The sequence below is a fragment of the Andrographis paniculata genome, unplaced genomic scaffold (genome assembly GCF_009805555.1).
Source record: "Andrographis paniculata isolate CXL003 unplaced genomic scaffold, ASM980555v1 Contig37END, whole genome shotgun sequence".
Classification (NCBI taxonomy): Eukaryota; Viridiplantae; Streptophyta; class Magnoliopsida; order Lamiales; family Acanthaceae; genus Andrographis; species Andrographis paniculata.
This window is the reverse complement of record NW_026137570.1, coordinates 994,965-1,012,663: the sequence shown is the minus strand read 5'-3', so window position 1 is coordinate 1,012,663 and position 17,699 is coordinate 994,965. Positions and strand designations below refer to the sequence as shown.

Here is a 17,699-nt window from a genome sequence, read left to right as displayed (position 1 = left end):
CAATGACCTCACGGTCACAAGTCTAACCTTTACACCACCAGGTGGACCTTTGTAATTTGCTTACATGAGAATTTGCCTTTTTGTTCTTGACTTCTTTCCATAGCTTTCTTCAAACCCAGTATATATTTATATCACTTTAATATATTTTATAAGTAAATTCAAATAAAAATATATTAATATGCATATTGTTTTGTTATTAGGAAATTAAAGTTTATATAACATTAAAATTTCAAGATAAATATAATTAGATCAGATATTTTTATAGAAAGGGAAATTTGATTTCTGTTGGATTGCTCTGCTCATCGGCCCTGTTTTCTTTTATTTTATTTAAAATACTGAAACTCACCTGCATAGACCAATGGATGATTTGCACCAATATCTTTAGTAAAAACACAAAGAAAATGATCGCAATTTTTTATTTTTTTTTTTTAATTTTTTCCTGGCGGAAGAAATAATAATAAATAAATTGAAAAAATAAAATAAATTAATGGAAGGGGGTGAGGGACAACCACACATTCCGAGTCGGTCTTGCATCAGTCAGTTTTTATTTGTTTATATATTTATTTATTTATTTATCCCTTTAATAATCCTTCAGAATAGAATAGGAGCGCAGCGACCGAAGCAAAAGCACCTAACAAACTTTTCCGTTGGGTTTCAATTTTCAAAATGCGGTTATTGAATCCTCCATCCCTTTCTAGATTTCCACCTCAAATCTGCTCTCCATCGCATCTGGTGCAGCGCTCAATTCCGTTCTACATTTATCCAGATTTGGTTGCTTTTCCCCACAAGGTTTGTTTATTTCGGTGTTTCGATTTCGTCGCTTTTGCTATCATCTGTTCTTATATATTTATAGCGTTTGATATTGTTCGATTAAGCGCATTCGATTCGTGGATTTAGTTCTCCATTGCTTCTCCCTAAATTTTTGTTTTGTTCGGTGTTTTTCTGGAAACAAAACAACAATGTGTGTTCGATTTCGTAAATCTTGATATGTATGTATATATATGTCTTCTGATTGTGTACGATTATGCAAACTTGACTGCTGAATGAGTTGTTTTGTTCGGGTCTGTTGTTCGATTTTGTTAATACTTTCGGCTGAACGATGCGTAGGGATTTACTAATGGAAGCTTTCGGATTGTGAAAGAGAAAAGTATTTTTAGTCAAAAAGGCACTATTCCTGGAAGGTTTTCGAAAAAACCTAACCCTGTGATTAGTGCTGCTGCAAATAGGGGATCAGTTGATGTGCCATTTCCAACTGATTATACTCAACTTCTTCAGCAGGTAAGGCTGTGTTTGTTTTGATTTCTTACCTTTAGTTATATTAACTTTAGAATCTAATTATATATATATACAGTACTTTAATTATTCTCAATAAAAGGATTAGATATTAGATTTGTGAGAGTGCAGTTGAATTTTGAATTTATGAATCTGACTCAACCCTTCATCAAATTGAGTTCGAGGTTTGAGACTTATCAAGGTTATATTGAACACAACAAAATTCACAATAATAAGTAAAAAGTGATAAGTTTATCCATTGTACAAAGTCCTAACTGTTTGAATTTAGTCAGACTCGAATAATAATTGGGTGATCTTAAAGCTCAAGCACGTCCTGTTTTATGTGCTCATAATACAAAGTTGAACTCAGGTTTATTATTATCTTCTACTGCTCATGATTCAAAATAATTTGTAATTATTTATTATATTATCTTTCTAATTGAAGTTAATTACAAATATATACAAAATAAAACCAGACTCACAAGCTAGCATGTCAACTGTTTTTTGTCAACTGTTTTTTAGACTGCATTGAAGTTTGCCCATGCTTGAACCGAGCTTTGACACAAATTTGCTCACTAGCTGCTCAATTCAGCCCTACTTTCATCATGAAAGTTCTCTATGAAAAAAGAAATCAAATCCATTTTGTATGATTATTATTATATCCCGATTCAAAAATGCTTAATCTCATGAAACCAGATCATGATTATGTTTATGTTTATGTCTTTGGTTGTTTATGGCAAAGATTTGTCTGGTGGTGGTTTGAAATTGGAATTTTGATTTGATATTTGGTTCAAATAATATTTTAATGTAATATTTTGTGAGATTAAAGTGTATTTTTATTGAAAACTGTACAAAATAAATAGCGTAGATTGTGGTTTGAAATTACAAAAGAACAAACCCTTGGATTTAATTGAAAAATTGGAATTTTTGAATGCAGACGCCAAATATTACACTATCAATTTTTACAAAACCTGTTCATTGTCATCTACTACCACACCATATATAAAAAATTAATGCTCGGCATGTAAATCATGAACAGGCTAGAGAAGCAACTCAATCAGCACTCAAGGACAACAAGCAGCTAATGGTAAATCTTATTTCTTCTTTTTCTACTTCATAGATTACATTCTGGTTATGGACAGATGAAATGAACATTCGATGCATATCACATCCAAAATATCCTCAGAATTTGTGAGCACAACAAGTTTCTGCCACAGGAAATTGAATTCCCCACTGCTGGTTTGGAATCTGTTCCAGGTGATCCTTACAGTCATCGGTAGCTGCTATGTTCGCCTTATATCTAGATGGAAAAACCAGTTTCTATATTTTTGTTTGTTGCATTCTTTGACGTGTATATATTTATCCATGCAAAACAGGGGATGGTGAAGGTGGTATAGAAATGACGGGAAGCATGCAAATGCTTCGTGAATTCTGTGATCTTGCCATAACCCAAGAAAAAGCTACAAAGACTAGAATAGTACGTTTTCTGAGCTTCTATAAACTATTAAACCATTTTTATTATACTTGACAGGATCAAGATTCTAAGGGCATGTTTTAGTGTAGAATGTTTGATTGACTTTACTCCTGTCATTAATGAATTAGTAATCTATGCAATTCTCCTTTAGTTCAAAATTATCGGGACAAGAAACTACAAAGATATACCCGTTCGTTATAATTGTCTTGAAGAATTATTACGACATTCTATAAGTAAATATATCTTTGTTCGATTGATTTTCTGTCATTGTCTCAGTTTTTGCCGGAGGCCAATGAAGTGGAGTTTGCGAGAAGATCAGCTTTTGTGGGATCTTCCTTGAAACTAGATTACTTAACAAAGCCATCATTGTTCGAAGATTTTGGTTTTGGAACCAAAGTTAAAATGGCTGAAAGAGTGAAGCCTGGGGACGAATTATTCCTCGTTGGCTATCCGTATTTCAACGTCAACGGTACTGTCTCCCTCTTAAACTTTCAATTTAATAGACTTGATGATTACTTAATTTCATACTTCTTTTCTTTCTAAATTGCATATAGTTGTTAAATGAGCCGAGTGAGCTCGAGTATACTATCTGTATAGTCTCGACTCGGTTCGTTTAAGATTCGAGCTGAAATGGTAGTTTAAGCTTGGTTCATTAAGATCAATTTCAAGATTAAGCTTGGCTTGCAAAGCTTGAACTCGAGCTTGGATTACATACATATTGTATATATTTTTAATATAAAAATTAAATAAATAGTTTTATTTACAATTTATTATAATAAAATATTCAACTTGCATAATTAAATATAAATTTTGACATATAAAATATATATTTTATTAATATATAAAATGATATAAATGTATCATTACTAATGAGCTCAATCGAGCTATTCACGAGCCGAGCTCAAGCTTGATTCATTATTTCTATAAACGACTGAGTCGTTGTTAATGAGTCGAGTCGAACTTGGTTTACTTACAAACTACTGAATTTGATTAATAACTCTAATACTACGTAAGAAATGGTGCATTTATTCTTCATTTAGCAAGAAGAAATTATACTTCCTTTTCAGCTCTATACTCGCAATGACTTGAAGTGAATTTCATTTCTTTATAGTGTTTGTACGAAACTCTGATACCGTTCTAACTAAGTTCGGATCGTAAGTAGTAATTATGCTTCCAAATAAAAGGCTTGACTCTTTTTCGGCAACCAGAAATGCTCGTGGTAGAAGAACTTTACAAAGAAGCCGTGGAAAATACTTTGCGCAAACTGATCATTTTCAACGGGGAACTCGACAGAATAAGATCCGGATGTATCCTTTTTTCCTTTCACAATCTATCAATTTTATTTCACTGACTTTGTTTTTTTCTTGCTTATAGACTATAGTGTTGTTTGTTGTAGAATTTTTATGTGTGTGTTTAAATCGATCTTATTGAGGTTTTCCGGTGACTGCTGTCAGATTACCCTCCATTTTTCTATCCAAAATTGGCTGCACTTTCTGAGACATTTTTGCCTAAGATCGAGACTATATATTACATACACAACTTCAAGGGGAGAAATGCAGGAGTCCTCTTCAGGTAATAATGTTATTGTCTTAATTAACTTAAAGCTTTTTTAAACTTGATCCTCGTATTACATTTGGAGAAATGGAGGGCTGAAGTTATGATTAAAAATTAAAAGTTACTATCATATTTTGAATAAAAAAATAAAATATGCACTGGATCATAAACATAATGGTTTTTAATGAAAATTGTGTTGGATTTAATGTTTTAAATGAAAATTAATTTTTAGATCTAATGTTTTTAATAAAAAATTATTTTCATCATTTAACTAATTATTCATTTGTTTTTTGATGTATAAACTTTGAATATTAGTATTATATTCATACATACTATAAATTAAGAGAAAAAAAAATAAAAATATTTATATTAATGCTATATAATATAAATGCAATGACATTTGTTAAGAGACGAATAGAGTGGATGTTAAATTAATTTTCAATTAAAAGTAGAAGATTTTTGATAATATTCAGAGTGAAAAATATTTGATCAGTAAAATGATATATACATTAAATTAATAAATATTTGATAAGATACTTACCCTTGATTTTTTACATTCATATATGATTAGGTGTGACAAATTTATTTCTTTTAATTCTTGTTATGATTGTGCTGCACATTTTAATTCTTTTAATTTGATGGGTAATATATGTAGAGAAAATAAACTTTAAGAACAGAATCAACGAATATGGGAAATAATTAAAACAGGTGCTACCCGGGGGCGTGGAAAGTGCTGAGGAAAGTTAGAAGCAACGAATATGTACGTGTGCACGAGCAACAGACAATGCCATCCCTCAAGGAAGTTGCACTGGAAATTCTTCCATCTGCATCCCCTAAATAAATTATTCAGGTAAAAAATGGCATCCCATATCTGCTGTTTGCATGTATTTATTTAATTATCTTGTATGCTAAGTGATAATTGATCAATCCAATTTTGCTTTTGCACAATAACTAATGTTGATAGAGGTAATTAATTGTAAAGATTTAGGCAAACTCTCACTCTCATACCCTACTATATAAAAACTGTTGCGTTGAATATAACAATATCATAATATATAATAGCAATTGGTAATTCGTGCTTAAGACATGTTTATGATTTTACTCCTCATCCGTTTCTTAAACTGTTTACATATAATACGCATAAAGCAGGTTCTGTTGACACGTTGAGGTTTGGTTATCAACGAAAAAAATTAGTAGTTATTTCAAAATACATTATTATAGAAGCTCGCACTGTGTCGTTTGGCAATGAGTCGACTGTATCGTTTGTATGAATGATCCTGCCGGGGGCAACGTAAGACCGGCCCGCCAGACAACTTTTGAACTTTTGAATAGATAGAGAATAATACTATCTAGGCATGTCAATTGGACCTGTTCCGGACTGGATCTGATGTATTTTTCCAGGATCTGGAATCTTATATGGATACCAGAAATGTATCCAGATCCGGTATTTCTAGTATGTATTAACTAAGATCTGAACCTAATAGGTATCAGGATATTTGACCAGAAACAGAAACTGAATCCAATCCAGCAGATCCGATAAATAACTTTTAAATTCCGGGGGATCCGGTTCTGGATCCGAAAACTATAGTGAGAGGTCAGATACGGATCTGAACTCCAGGATCCGGACCGAATTCGACCCGTTGACAGGCCTAATACTATCACCCTAAGAGATAGGAAGAAGAAGAGAGGCCTATAAGGAGATTGGTTCAGGATTACAATGCCAAGTTAGTATTTGTAGGCAGGATGAATAGTTTTGACTGAGATGAGATGGTGAAGAAGGGCGACAGTAATGGGAGGAATCGAGAAGGTGATGGAGAACGAGGAGGTTCGTGGTCGACAGCCATGGTATCCTATCCTCTATGTATTTAAAGCTTTCATAAACTTAACTAACCTGAACTCCCGCTTGGATCGATATCCTAACTCTTATTTCTTACTCTGACCGCCTAGCTCGAACTCATTGAAATCTTCCCTCTTCGTAGGTTTCAGGCCTTTTTATCGGCCTGCGTCGAAACATGAAGTTTCACAGGCCTGTGGACCCTTATGAAGAATGAAATGCAGCATATGATTGATTTTTCACACAAATACAAAATATATTTATGTATATGTATATACAGATATATGTATACTATATTTTGCCTGTGTGGTTGGATGTGGTCATGAGTCCAGTGCAGGGACTACTGCTGATGAGAGCTGTAGATGGGAGATTCGGACAGCGCCGATTAGCCGTTCCGGCAACTCTTCCGGGGTATTGGCCTGTGAAGTTAAAAAAAAATTCAAGATCAACTACTACTTTCTATAATCGAGGCTCGATTTGCGTAGTCATTTTAGGAATTTTCGATACTATTCATCCACGGTAACTTTATTTACAAAAATATAACATCAAAAAATACTTTTTTTTTTCTCACAAAACAATTTTTCAAAACTTCAAAACTCCTATTTATAAATAGAACTTTGAGAAGGATTTTAGGGGAAAGTATCAGCAGTTAAGGTGCAATCAATACCTGTACTAGAAAAGCCATATCAACAACGAGTGTAGTGATCACGCCGATTACAAGCCCCAAAACACCGTTGGCCACGGTTGAAGAACCAATGTCGACATCAACCTATGGAATACAATCAAAACAAGACCGGAGAGGAGAGAAAATCTAACATGGCTTTTAAACTACTAGAGAAAAATCATTTTATTTATTTATGTTTTCAAACTTGTTTACACGATCTTAAAAAGACGATCAGATTAAATAGTTGTTTTCGTCTAAGTACCAAAATCACCTTCTTTATTTCCGTTTTCATATTTGCTTTTGCACTATTCATACAGTAATATTTCAAAAAAACTATCACATTAAATAACTATTTTCATTTAAACTATGATATTAAAAACCTATTTTCTATTTATTGTTTTAACTATCACCAAACAACCAAAACTCCAAAACACTTAAAAAAACATATCTAAACACAACTTAATTGATTCATCAAATTTATTTTATAAAATAAAGCACAAGTCTTACTTCCAAGTAGTTAGCGCCGCGGAAATAGTTGCAATCAACTGCTTTTCCTAGCAAACAAGGGGTGCTCCCAACGCTCTGACGCACAATCCAAGAGCCCTATTTGATTCATCGCATGTAATCCACAATCAACTTACGAATGATAATTAGGAGAAGGTGAAAATGACATGAGAAAAAGCACGTTCATGTCTAGAGGCAAATCAAGCGGATCATAATTTTGACATTATATTATAGACTTATAGTAGAAATAGTCAAATACACTGAAATAAACATTATGACTGAACAACAACTACTGTGAGGCCGATTGCACAAGTTGAGATGGTCGAACAAAAAGAATTTTCCAATCAAATGTTGAATGTAATTTTATTAATAAAAACCAAAAATGAATATGAAGAAAAAACAACTAAATACTAAATAAGTTCACAAACTCTAAAGCCCACAAGAAATAAACCTAAAATAAGAAGATTTGCAAAAAAAGCTCGAAAAAATTGAAGTAAAAAAGTGCTATTATAAGACCATAAACAACCATGAATGACCAAAAGTGTCAGAAATAATTGCACTAAAGGTGCGATGGATTTGTTCATTGGACCGTTTCAGATAAGTCATATAAATTTCTTCCAATTTCGATCAAAGATGCAAAAAGACAAATTTACACAAATTGCACCATACCGGGTACATTAAAGGAAGTGGATTAATATACTCGACGTGAAAATTGGAAACGCACATCAATGGAGTGTGGAGATAACTTTCTTTCCCATAGGCTTTGATACTTAAAAGAGATCAGCTCAGTCATCATTTGAATGAAAAACACTAATGGTGTGTTCTTTTTTTTTTTTTTTTGTGAAAAAAACCCAACATGTTTCCAAAAAATTAATATATTACACATTTATTATTTTTATATTACCTAAATAATTCTTTATACCTCACGTAAATATATATATCCCTTTAAACTATTTCACAAAACAAATACACCATAACTTTGATTGGTAAATTTATCAAACCTTGAACTACAGGAGAAAAACATTCAATTTATTGCAATCGGACTGGCATCTTACCACAGATGGATATTATGCACTCAATTTATTAATATAAGATACAAAAATTGATAATAATGAGCTAGAGGAAAGGTACCTTCGGTACAGATGGAATAAGCTTCAGTCTACTATTACGAAACTCATCATCCCCATCAACAAACCGATGCAAGAGCGATCGTGGTGCTAATTTCTTTGTGACAAAGTAAAATACCATGCTATAGTGCGTCGATCCAGGTACCTAAACGAATCTTAATTAGTAAATCGTTAAAGTCAAACACATAATAAAAATAAAATTCAGAGTAAGACATAGCCAACTCACTTGCAGATTAAAGACAATTGAGAAATATCCTTTAGCTGATGCAACCTACAAAAAGATCACATAAAAGGTCATTTGTATGCTACACAAAGGGGGGGGGGGGGGGGGGGGGGAAGGGGGCATAAGGCCCCGTTTGTTTTGATGGATTCGGATTTGAGAGTGGACTTTAAAATACTTGATAATATTAAAAGGGATGGATTTCAAATTCACAACTCGTTGCCAAACGAAACTAATGGATTTTATGGAGTCATTTAAATATCTTTAAGCCAAACCCAACCAAACAAACGGGGGATAATGAAGAAACAGCATAATCTAGCAAGATTGCACAAGCAAGGGAAATTAAGGAAATGCAATGATCGGTAGCCAAACGTACTTGTGCTGCACAACCGCTGCGCTTGGCAACATGATCCATCCGTTTTGTGTCTTTAAACCAGTCAACAGCAACAAGATCCATAAGATGTTTACCAGCAGGAGACTTCATATGCAAGCATTTTCAACTATGAGTTAAACATATGCAGGCAGATTATTAAAGGTATGCAACTAAATATTTGGTCTATAGAAGCCATACCTTCGATTTATCATAACAGAAACTCTTGCTACGAACTCTGAAGTTGCTCCCGTCAGACACTGTCCAACAGTCACGAGCCTTATCATGGTCATCACGGCGGAGGTTACCCGAGAAAATGGACAAATCTATTTGGTCTTGAGGATCTTCTTCAGAGGCTGAAAATGCCCCCAGACAAATTCAAGTAGATTAATTTTATTTTATTTTAAGTCAATAAAAACATCTACATAGATAATCAGGAATATCATGATAGTTAGTACTCACCAATTCTTTTCTCCTCTACATCTGTGGCCTGTAATTTACAGAAACAGAAAGCAATCCTCAATATAAACGTCAAATATATATATATATACACACATATATATAAAGTATAACAAACCTCCTGATCAGTCTGAAAATCCTCATCCTCATCAGAGTATTCATCCATCAAAACAGCATGCTGATTTGCTGCATGTATTTGATCAAGAGAAGGACTCCGGTGAGAAATAGAAGTTAACTTGAGTTTCTGACTCCTTTTTGAGGAACTGGACATTGATGTCATATTAACCATAACAGGTATTCTAGGGGCAGCAGTCCTTTCATCAGTTTGAGAAAAATATTCCCGCAATCCTGCAGTAATATATACCTAAAAACATCATTCCCCGGCATCAACACGAAACAAAAGAGGGTAATTGTTGCATAAAAGAATAGATAATATTTAATAGAGGTGAAAACAATTTTCTATCTGTGCCCACCTGTATAAATAGAGACAAAAGGTACACTCAAATCTCAAACATATGAATGAATGAAAAAATAAATAGTATTTTGATATTATATTTATTTCATTAAGCAAGAATAATGACTATACTATGTTTTGTATAGGATAAAAAATTACAAATAGAAGAGGAACAATCAATTAATAGAAATGATATATTATTGAAAATAATAACATGACTCTTTGTCAATAAACATAAAATCAGAAAAACTTTCTAAGATACTTTTGCAGGCGTGTTCAAAAGAAAATGGACTGTACAACTATGATGGATGTAGTAACCCTAGTAGCCAAATCGATAGTCTTAAGACTGGAAAACCAAACATTATAATTCAGGTAAACACCATTTTGTTATAACTATTAAACTAAAGCTGGGTGTGGGAGAAAACTAGGGAAGCAATAAACCATATCAATCTGAATATGATATTAACAACTGAATAAATCCAAAAATGAAACCTATAACTGCAAACTACTGTAGGAAATATAAAACAAACTAGAAGATCTCACCAGAAACACAATTTAGCATCTGAAGAAGACAGTGTTGCTGAAAAGATGAAACATAACCAGCTCCCCATCCCTTCAGATCAATCTGCATAAGATGTTGGACCTGTGTTCTGGGCCTTCCATTACGAGGTTTTAGAGGAGATATATTAAACCCTCCACCTGAAAGACAGTATCTTTATTTTTTTAAATTGAGAGGACAAGGGTAAAAAAAAAACAAAAAAAAGATAATAATGAAAGCACGCATCTCCACAGCAGAACTTATAATATACTAGTCAAGAAATTATTCAATAGCCAGTTAGTTTACTCTCAATATGAGCTCGCACATATCCAGGTTGCGGGCCACAATTCTCATGCTCCCTCGAACGAAACAGAACAACTGCACCATATCATGTGGTGAAAAATGAGGAAGTCTTATGTCAGAAACCAAGAATGAAACCAACTTGCAGAATCCCAAAAAAAATACCATAACTCCCATCATCATTTCGACGCCAGTAGCGTACATAGCAGAGATCACGAGGCCAAACAAACCTGTAATGTTAGAAAAAAAGAAAAAAAAACTTATGTATCACTAATTTGGCAGCTAAACAGATAATGCACTTTCTGTTTCATTTTGATTCTGCACAATTCAATTAAAATTAAACCATTCTGAATCTACTTAAGTTCACTAATGCACGAGTTCTTGGCAACAATAAAAGGGAACCCATAGAGAAATCAGTACATCAGAAAACAAAGTTAAATATAGTTAGTGGCATCTTCAATGATAGTTTCAGTTTGAACTCAGTGCAAGAAATGGTTGCATCATACTTGACTTTTTGCAGCTAACATACTTGTAACTAAAGCATATATAAAAATGTTTCTGAACAAAGGAAATTAACGAAAAGGGTCAGATGATAGATTCATGATGTAAATGATACATACGTAGGAAACCAGTCTAACTGAAGAGCATGATATAATATAGCAGTATGTCCGTCTACTTCTTCAACTAAGCTACCATACTGGAAACTGCAATCCCACCTGCACAGTTAAGGCTTAGTATAAAAAAGGCTGAAAATTAATGCGCCCTGAATATAACAAGCGTGAATTTTTTACTTTATTTTATTTTTTTTGTCTGTTTAATACCAAGCCAATTATGATTCAACTCTCAGGAGGAACCGAGCAACAATCAGTTTTCATATATACGTTAGAAAAAGGTAAGGAATTCTTGGATCAATTAACAAAGACATACAAACAGAGGAAATGCAATCCTCATCAAAGGGACACAGCTATGAAATGACCTCAGTAAATCAATGTAATGCCTATAACTAGTAACCTCAAATTATTACTTCTATTGTGTCGCTATCTGCGAGCCCTCCGCAGTAATTATGGATTGCAGTGTGTGTCATTCTATCAATAAGCAGCTATCTGTTGCTATTTAATGTGTTTTTAATACACAATGTGGCAATATAGTTGATTTAAGACATGGGCTATATATAAGATCCACCTCTTATAATTGTCCTCAACCTTATAAAAACGCATAAAGGTGAATCTTCAAAATAAATGTTAAGAGAGTATACTTAAGAAAACTTACTCAAATCGAGTTGCATCCATGCTCATCACAAGCTCAAATATTTCTTCGCAGGTAGCCTCCACTACACCCACAGCTTTCATTGCTCTACTGCAGCTCTTAGGCTACATCAAGAAAATGTGGGGAGTAAAACCTAAACAAACTCTGTATGTAGGTATATATGTGATGGAGAAAGCTTAAAAATTTCTCACAAGAAAATCCACTTCAAGAAGCTCCTCAAAAATCCGAAGCCCTAAAGATTTGCACCAAGGATTAATCAAGACTAATTGTACAAGCCCCTAGTTAATGCTGAAATGTTTGTGAAAATATGCTCTATTCATTGATTAAACTAAACAGGAACGTTCAACATACCATTTTGGCACTGAAGAAGGCGCCAATACTTTCTAGAAAATGCATGATTACTAGAACTCTGATGAGCCAAGTCAGAATCCAATTCCTTTGTCCAATCAACAACAGACTCAGGAGGACCTGCCGCATTAACATAAGCAACAGAATTGAGTAGTTTTTAAAAATCTACTTAAGTCAATACAGAGAAGTAATCTTGACGGACCTCTCCCCATTGTCATTCTTCGTTGCAAACTTGGACGAGAACTGTCTTCATCCTCTTCAGCACTAAATCTGCAGTAATATTAGTCCGAGAAAAGTCAATCAGATTTAACTTCATTGATGACCGCATGCACGAAGTGTTCAACAGTGAATTTGGTTGGTTAAATACCAGGATAACTACACTTGAAAGCATGTTGAAGTGATTAGAAATGCTTGTACTCCTTGTAAACTGATTTTAAAAGAAAAAATAATTCCATCTTGAGAAAGAACTAAAATAACAGGTGAAGTATGATTATAGCAAAAGGGAAAACAACACTGAAGAAGCAATTAAACATGACACATATTTAGAATTTACAACATTCTCTTATTTTACATACACACATATTTGTAGCATATTGTGTTAGCAAAGCCATTTAAGTACCATACACTTTATGCTGCAAGGCAATGCTTCAATCTACCTTGAAGAAATTATTATAATGACATTTGTTGAAACATTTTAAGAATCTTACAAAAAACACATACAATCTTTATTCATTGTGCCAAATAAGAAACTTACAGGCTTTCATGATCTGATGATTCAGCACTTCTTTCATTATCCATGCCAGATTTGTACTCAAAAGAATGATACTTATTACCATCAGTAGCTCGAGATTCTTGGTGCTGCTACACACCATCAATAGTTGTTAGTTATTTGTCTCACTTAAACACAAAAAATTAAGCAAAAGAATTTTTCATGGAAGACAAGATGAATGTCAACCACCAAAATAGTAAAACGTGGAAGAGGTGTCTACAAGATTATAAACCTGATCAATAACAGATTCAATCTTTTCTTTCCACATGAGTGCGTCCTGAATATTGAAGGCTGCCATCTGAAGAAGGAATATGAATTTTCAACAGGTATGAGTTCTATAATTAAAGTTGTGAAACCAAAGATCTTCTGTAATGATATGGGACACTTGAATAAAAAACTGCTATTTTTGCATACAAAAGAACTGCAAATGATTTGGCAAACTGAGTGCAATAGTAGCCTACAAACTATGCTTGTCGGATAAGCGATGCTAGCAAGCTCTATGTGATAGGCTCAATCAAGAAGGCATCGGCAGAGTTTGGTTTGAACCTGTGACCTTACGGTCACAAGTTACCCTACCCCACACGGGGCCATATCAATTTTAAGCTTAAGCATAAACCCATTCAAGTATACCCAGTGCACTAATGCAAAACATTTCAGTATACAGAATGTCCATAAGTTTATTAATTTCAATGCCATCCTCCAAATGTACATGTTAAGCATCCCTAACAGGCAAGGAACATGTAACAAACAGTGTAAACAGCTGAGAATATACCCCAAATGAGATCTCATTTTCCTGATACTAAATATAAGCTCATCTTAAAAGTAAAATCCAAAAATTAACTCTCATTTGCATGCTAGCCTGGATTGAAATAAATCATAACCAAGCTCTCATCTGCAGAAGCAATACCATCAAAGTTCAAGAGCTACATACCGTCATCCGATTGTACTTCTCTTTCTTGTTATAAACCGACAGAACATAAATCATCTGCAAAATCAAAACAGAGAAATTTTGATTGGTTAAGAGGAAACTTGCTGAAACAGTTTGGATCTGAGAAAGAAGTTTTTGGGGCAAAAGATAACAACAATAAAGCTACAAAAGTCTAGTTCAGTTAAAAGGAGTCTTCATCCTACAACAAAACATAGCCTATGCATACTCATACAGAAAAATCTCGAGGATAAACCAGAGCAGCAGGAATGAAAGTTTCACACCATACTTATACAAGAACTCAAAAAAAAGGTATACAAGAGCTCTATTTTCATAAAGAGATTAGGGTACTTCTCCACCCAAATTCCTATCCCATAAGTTATAATTCAGGGTTTAGAACTAAAGTAAAAGAACGTCAATATAGCTCACATGTCCATGGTGAGTCTTCAGCCCCCGATCCTCCAGCCTACAGTTTCCATCTATTGCTAGACTCTTGATTGGCACCTTACCACAGAAGAAATTACAAGATAAACTTGTGAGTAAGATGTAACTGTGAATTGTAATTAATCATGACAGCATGCATCAATACAACTTTTGAGCACAATATGCAGAAAATATAACCTACTTTTGCATTTCAAGTGGTAACAATTTCTGCTTTATTTCATTAAAATTTGCATACCAAGCAGAATCTTAAACTCCTTTTTGCATTTGAAGCCGTAACAGCTTAAACTTATATTCAACACTTAACACCATACACACCATTATGATGAACACAGAGAGAATAATTGATCATGTAAAACATTGATGTTTTTTCTTCTACAAAACCAGTTTACATATTGAACTTCATCACTTAATTTTTAGGTGAAATATAGATCGGAAAACATACAACAAATGAAATATATATATATATATATATGTATCCACTGAATATTACCACGTTGTCTGTAGGCTTTTTCTTGTAGTAGGCTAACAGTCGAGAATCCAGCACAAAATACCGTTTATGAATGAATGATCTCCCAATCTTTCTACGCCCATACCTAACCATCCATCCCTCGCACACCACCTTCGAACTCGACATCTCCACTGCTCTAATTCCGCAATATTCAATGAATTGCCGCGCGTAGTACCGCAGCCTTTAAAGCAATATATCTTGCTACACGTTACTACGCGAAATATCCCAAAAGAAAATCGCAAAAACCTCAAGAAAAGAGTTCTTCTCTACTTTGAATTCAACGGAACTTATTCCACTTGAATTCGAAAATCTAATTAAAGCAAAATTTTCAAAATCCACATAAAAGAAACGGAAGAAGCTCCTGAATATCAAAAACCTCTCAAAAACTAAAAAAATCAAATCACACCCACACAATCACAAACTCCGCCAAAACCTTCCGCGTATCGCAGCGCGATCAAAGATCGATTCCAACACCAGCGATCTTCTTCTTCCTCGGAATCCTTTGTAGCGAAATTTCATCAATTCTCGGAACTATCCACCTGCATATGCAGACGTGTAGCGTTTGTACAGTAGTCCATCAACGATATCCGTTGACTAGAATGACTCACAACCTTTCACGGAGCCGCGCGTACTAGAGAGCAAAAATCTTTTAATTTATTTTTATAACTGTATGCGCGTGCAGTGAACGCGCGGCCGCTGTCGCGTGCGTGGAAGAGACGCCGGCGAGTTCACTGCGAATTTGAAAGCATAGGATCAGAATTGTCCGTTGCGGAAGTGAATTCTTTTAATAAATTTGAAAGCATATGATCACAAATTTTCTTTTATTATTTTGTGGACGCCATCAACCGACCTTTCTTTCAAGATTTTGTTTTGTTTTGTTTTTTTTTATCACTCTTTCCTTTTTATAAATTTATTATTATTATTTTTTCCATTAAATATAGCTTGCTATTTATTTTAGAAAAATTAAAATTCTAATATTTAACAATTAATTTTCGTTCAATATTTATCTATTATGATTGACACTATATTTATTACATATTATTGTTATTATTCATTATTAATTTAATTTTTAAAATATTTTCAACTACAATTTTATTTTCATATTGAAGTCAAATGAGCTATTTTTGTTTATTTTTTGTTTGAATTTTTAATATTAATTATTATATAAAAATATAGTACAAATTAAAATAAAATAATAAAAAAATATATAAATATTTTAATGTTAAATATAATATTTAAAAGGTAAAGGAGATTTCAAACCAAAAAGAGTATATATTTTCTTCATTTTCTTTTAAAAGATACATTTAATTTAAAATATAATATTTTAAAAAATATAATAATATTTAATTAATTAATAATAGTAATAATAACAGTACTAATATACGATCCATGTATTTGATACTAATTAAGATAAATCACTATTGTAGGGTAATCGCCCTTTAAGAAATAGGATAAATGGCATAATAATTTATTGTATTTTATTATAAACGTATAAAATATTATTGATTTTATTTACGGCAATAAATTTGGCATTGCTTGTAAAAATTTATATATAATTATATAAATATTATGAAAAAAATTGCTGAAACGTCATACATATTTTTTAAAAATAAATTAAATAAATAAAAAAGTTTATTAATCATTTGTTTCATAGTTTATATTAATTTTTTTCGAGAGGTAGAATCAACTATTGATTAATTTTTTAATTAATTATTTTCTTCGAATAAGTCTACTTAAGACTTTTCATCTCTTTAGTTTGCATAATACTTGAATAATTATATACATAAATAAAATCTTAAAAATTAAATATATATAGGTATTATACAATTTATTCAAAAAAAAAGAAAAAATATATTTTATTGTGTTTTAGTGAAAATAAGCGGCTGCGAATTTTCATGTCATAAAAAAAAATATATAGACGCAAAATACTCTCTTCTCATCCAAAGATGATGTTTGACTATGAATATAGACTTCCATTATACATATTTATACAAACAAAAGAAAATATATTAAATAATATTTTTTAATAAAATAAATAAATAATTTATTTTTTTTATAGTTTTTATAAAAATCATATTTTAAAAAACTACCACTATAAAACAAATATCTCAATTATTTATTTATTTATTAAAAAGATTATTTAATATTTTTACCTATTTTATTAGTATAAAATTTTTATAATAAAGTTTGTATTTATGTTCAAATAATATCAAAGTATTTTATGTAAACTTTAGTTTAATACAAGTAATAAACTAAATATAAAATATTTTGTATATTTTTTTATCAGGTTGAATTAGCTGCTGAATTAATGAATTCAGGTGTGCTGAATTTTATCTACATCATTGATTAATTAGATTACTTATTTAATTAAAATAATTAAATTTAAATTAAGGGTAGAGATTTATTTCAATTTGTGCTGAATTTTATACAACATCAGCACTTGATCCCAAGGCTTTTTTTTATTAAAATACAAATATTATACTACTATAATTTACTAAAAAAATTTAAAAAAATAGGCAAATGAAACAAAAGACAGCTGGAATTTGGAAAATCACAATAAATGAACGATCGAATCATTTCCATGCAACGAGCGAATAAGGCCGTAGCAGTAGTGGTATTTATAGCAAGTTCCTGGACTCGAGCTCCTCAATCAATCCAAAACCGTCCAT

The 17,699-nt window shown here is 32.4% G+C and overlaps 2 protein-coding genes across 11 annotated transcripts; one reads left to right on the top strand and one right to left on the bottom strand.

The window, feature by feature from the left end:
* Nucleotides 1-569: 569 nt before the first annotated feature.
* Nucleotides 570-6,418, top strand: LOC127250233 (protein LPA3). Of its 7 annotated transcripts, XR_007838593.1 has the most exons (11): nt 571-789; nt 1,108-1,278; nt 2,312-2,359; nt 2,490-2,529; nt 2,649-2,749; nt 3,023-3,215; nt 3,955-4,053; nt 4,201-4,318; nt 5,009-5,150; nt 6,039-6,145; nt 6,280-6,418. XR_007838593.1 is itself a non-coding variant. In XM_051273403.1 (10 exons), the coding sequence occupies exons 1-9, from the start codon at nt 667-669 to the stop codon at nt 5,139-5,141; spliced, it is 1,026 nt and encodes a 341-aa protein (XP_051129360.1). In that variant the 5' UTR covers nt 571-666; the 3' UTR covers nt 5,142-5,150; nt 6,280-6,388. The 7 variants fall into 7 exon arrangements, 6 of the variants coding, with proteins under 6 accessions (XP_051129361.1, XP_051129360.1, XP_051129358.1 ...); XM_051273403.1 differs by lacking the exon at nt 6,039-6,145 and having other exon boundaries at nt 6,280-6,388; XM_051273401.1 differs by lacking the exons at nt 6,039-6,145; nt 6,280-6,418 and adding an exon at nt 5,889-5,983.
* Nucleotides 4,980-15,804, bottom strand: LOC127250231 (protein ENHANCED DISEASE RESISTANCE 2-like). 4 transcript variants are annotated; one of them, XM_051273394.1, is made up of 24 exons: nt 15,013-15,804; nt 14,508-14,582; nt 14,085-14,138; nt 13,386-13,451; nt 13,139-13,245; nt 12,587-12,654; nt 12,388-12,504; nt 12,228-12,268; nt 12,040-12,140; nt 11,391-11,486; nt 10,936-11,000; nt 10,777-10,848; nt 10,476-10,631; nt 9,597-9,826; nt 9,482-9,509; nt 9,221-9,375; nt 9,026-9,127; nt 8,656-8,700; nt 8,434-8,574; nt 7,306-7,401; nt 6,802-6,903; nt 6,437-6,553; nt 6,192-6,337; nt 4,980-5,133 (listed from the first exon to the last, which is right to left on the bottom strand). In XM_051273394.1, exons 1-22 carry the CDS (start codon nt 15,154-15,156, stop codon nt 6,455-6,457), a joined length of 2,160 nt encoding a protein of 719 aa, XP_051129351.1. In that variant the 5' UTR covers nt 15,157-15,804; the 3' UTR covers nt 4,980-5,133; nt 6,192-6,337; nt 6,437-6,454. The 4 variants fall into 4 exon arrangements, with proteins under 4 accessions (XP_051129351.1, XP_051129352.1, XP_051129353.1 ...); XM_051273395.1 differs by having other exon boundaries at nt 6,192-6,328; XM_051273396.1 differs by having other exon boundaries at nt 6,192-6,300.
* Nucleotides 15,805-17,699: the final 1,895 nt, after the last annotated feature.

What these genes read in the sequence shown, in the direction of transcription:
- LOC127250233 (XM_051273403.1), top strand. Translation starts at nt 667, where the DNA reads ATGCGGTTATTGAATCCTCCATCCCTTTCTAGATTTCCACCTCAAATC. An exon ending in TGGTTGCTTTTCCCCACAAG is followed by an intron (nt 790 to 1,107) that starts GTTTGTTTATTT and finishes AACGATGCGTAG; the next exon opens with GGATTTACTAATGGAAGCTT. An exon ending in TCCGTATTTCAACGTCAACG is followed by an intron (nt 3,216 to 3,954) that starts GTACTGTCTCCC and finishes TTCGGCAACCAG; the next exon opens with AAATGCTCGTGGTAGAAGAA.
- LOC127250231 (XM_051273394.1), bottom strand. Translation starts at nt 15,156, where the DNA reads ATGTCGAGTTCGAAGGTGGTGTGCGAGGGATGGATGGTTAGGTATGGG. An exon ending in TGTGCGAGCTCATATTGAGA is followed by an intron (nt 10,632 to 10,776) that starts GTAAACTAACTG and finishes ACTGTCTTTCAG; the next exon opens with GTGGAGGGTTTAATATATCT. An exon ending in GCGGCGCTAACTACTTGGAA is followed by an intron (nt 6,904 to 7,305) that starts GTAAGACTTGTG and finishes TGTATTCCATAG; the next exon opens with GTTGATGTCGACATTGGTTC.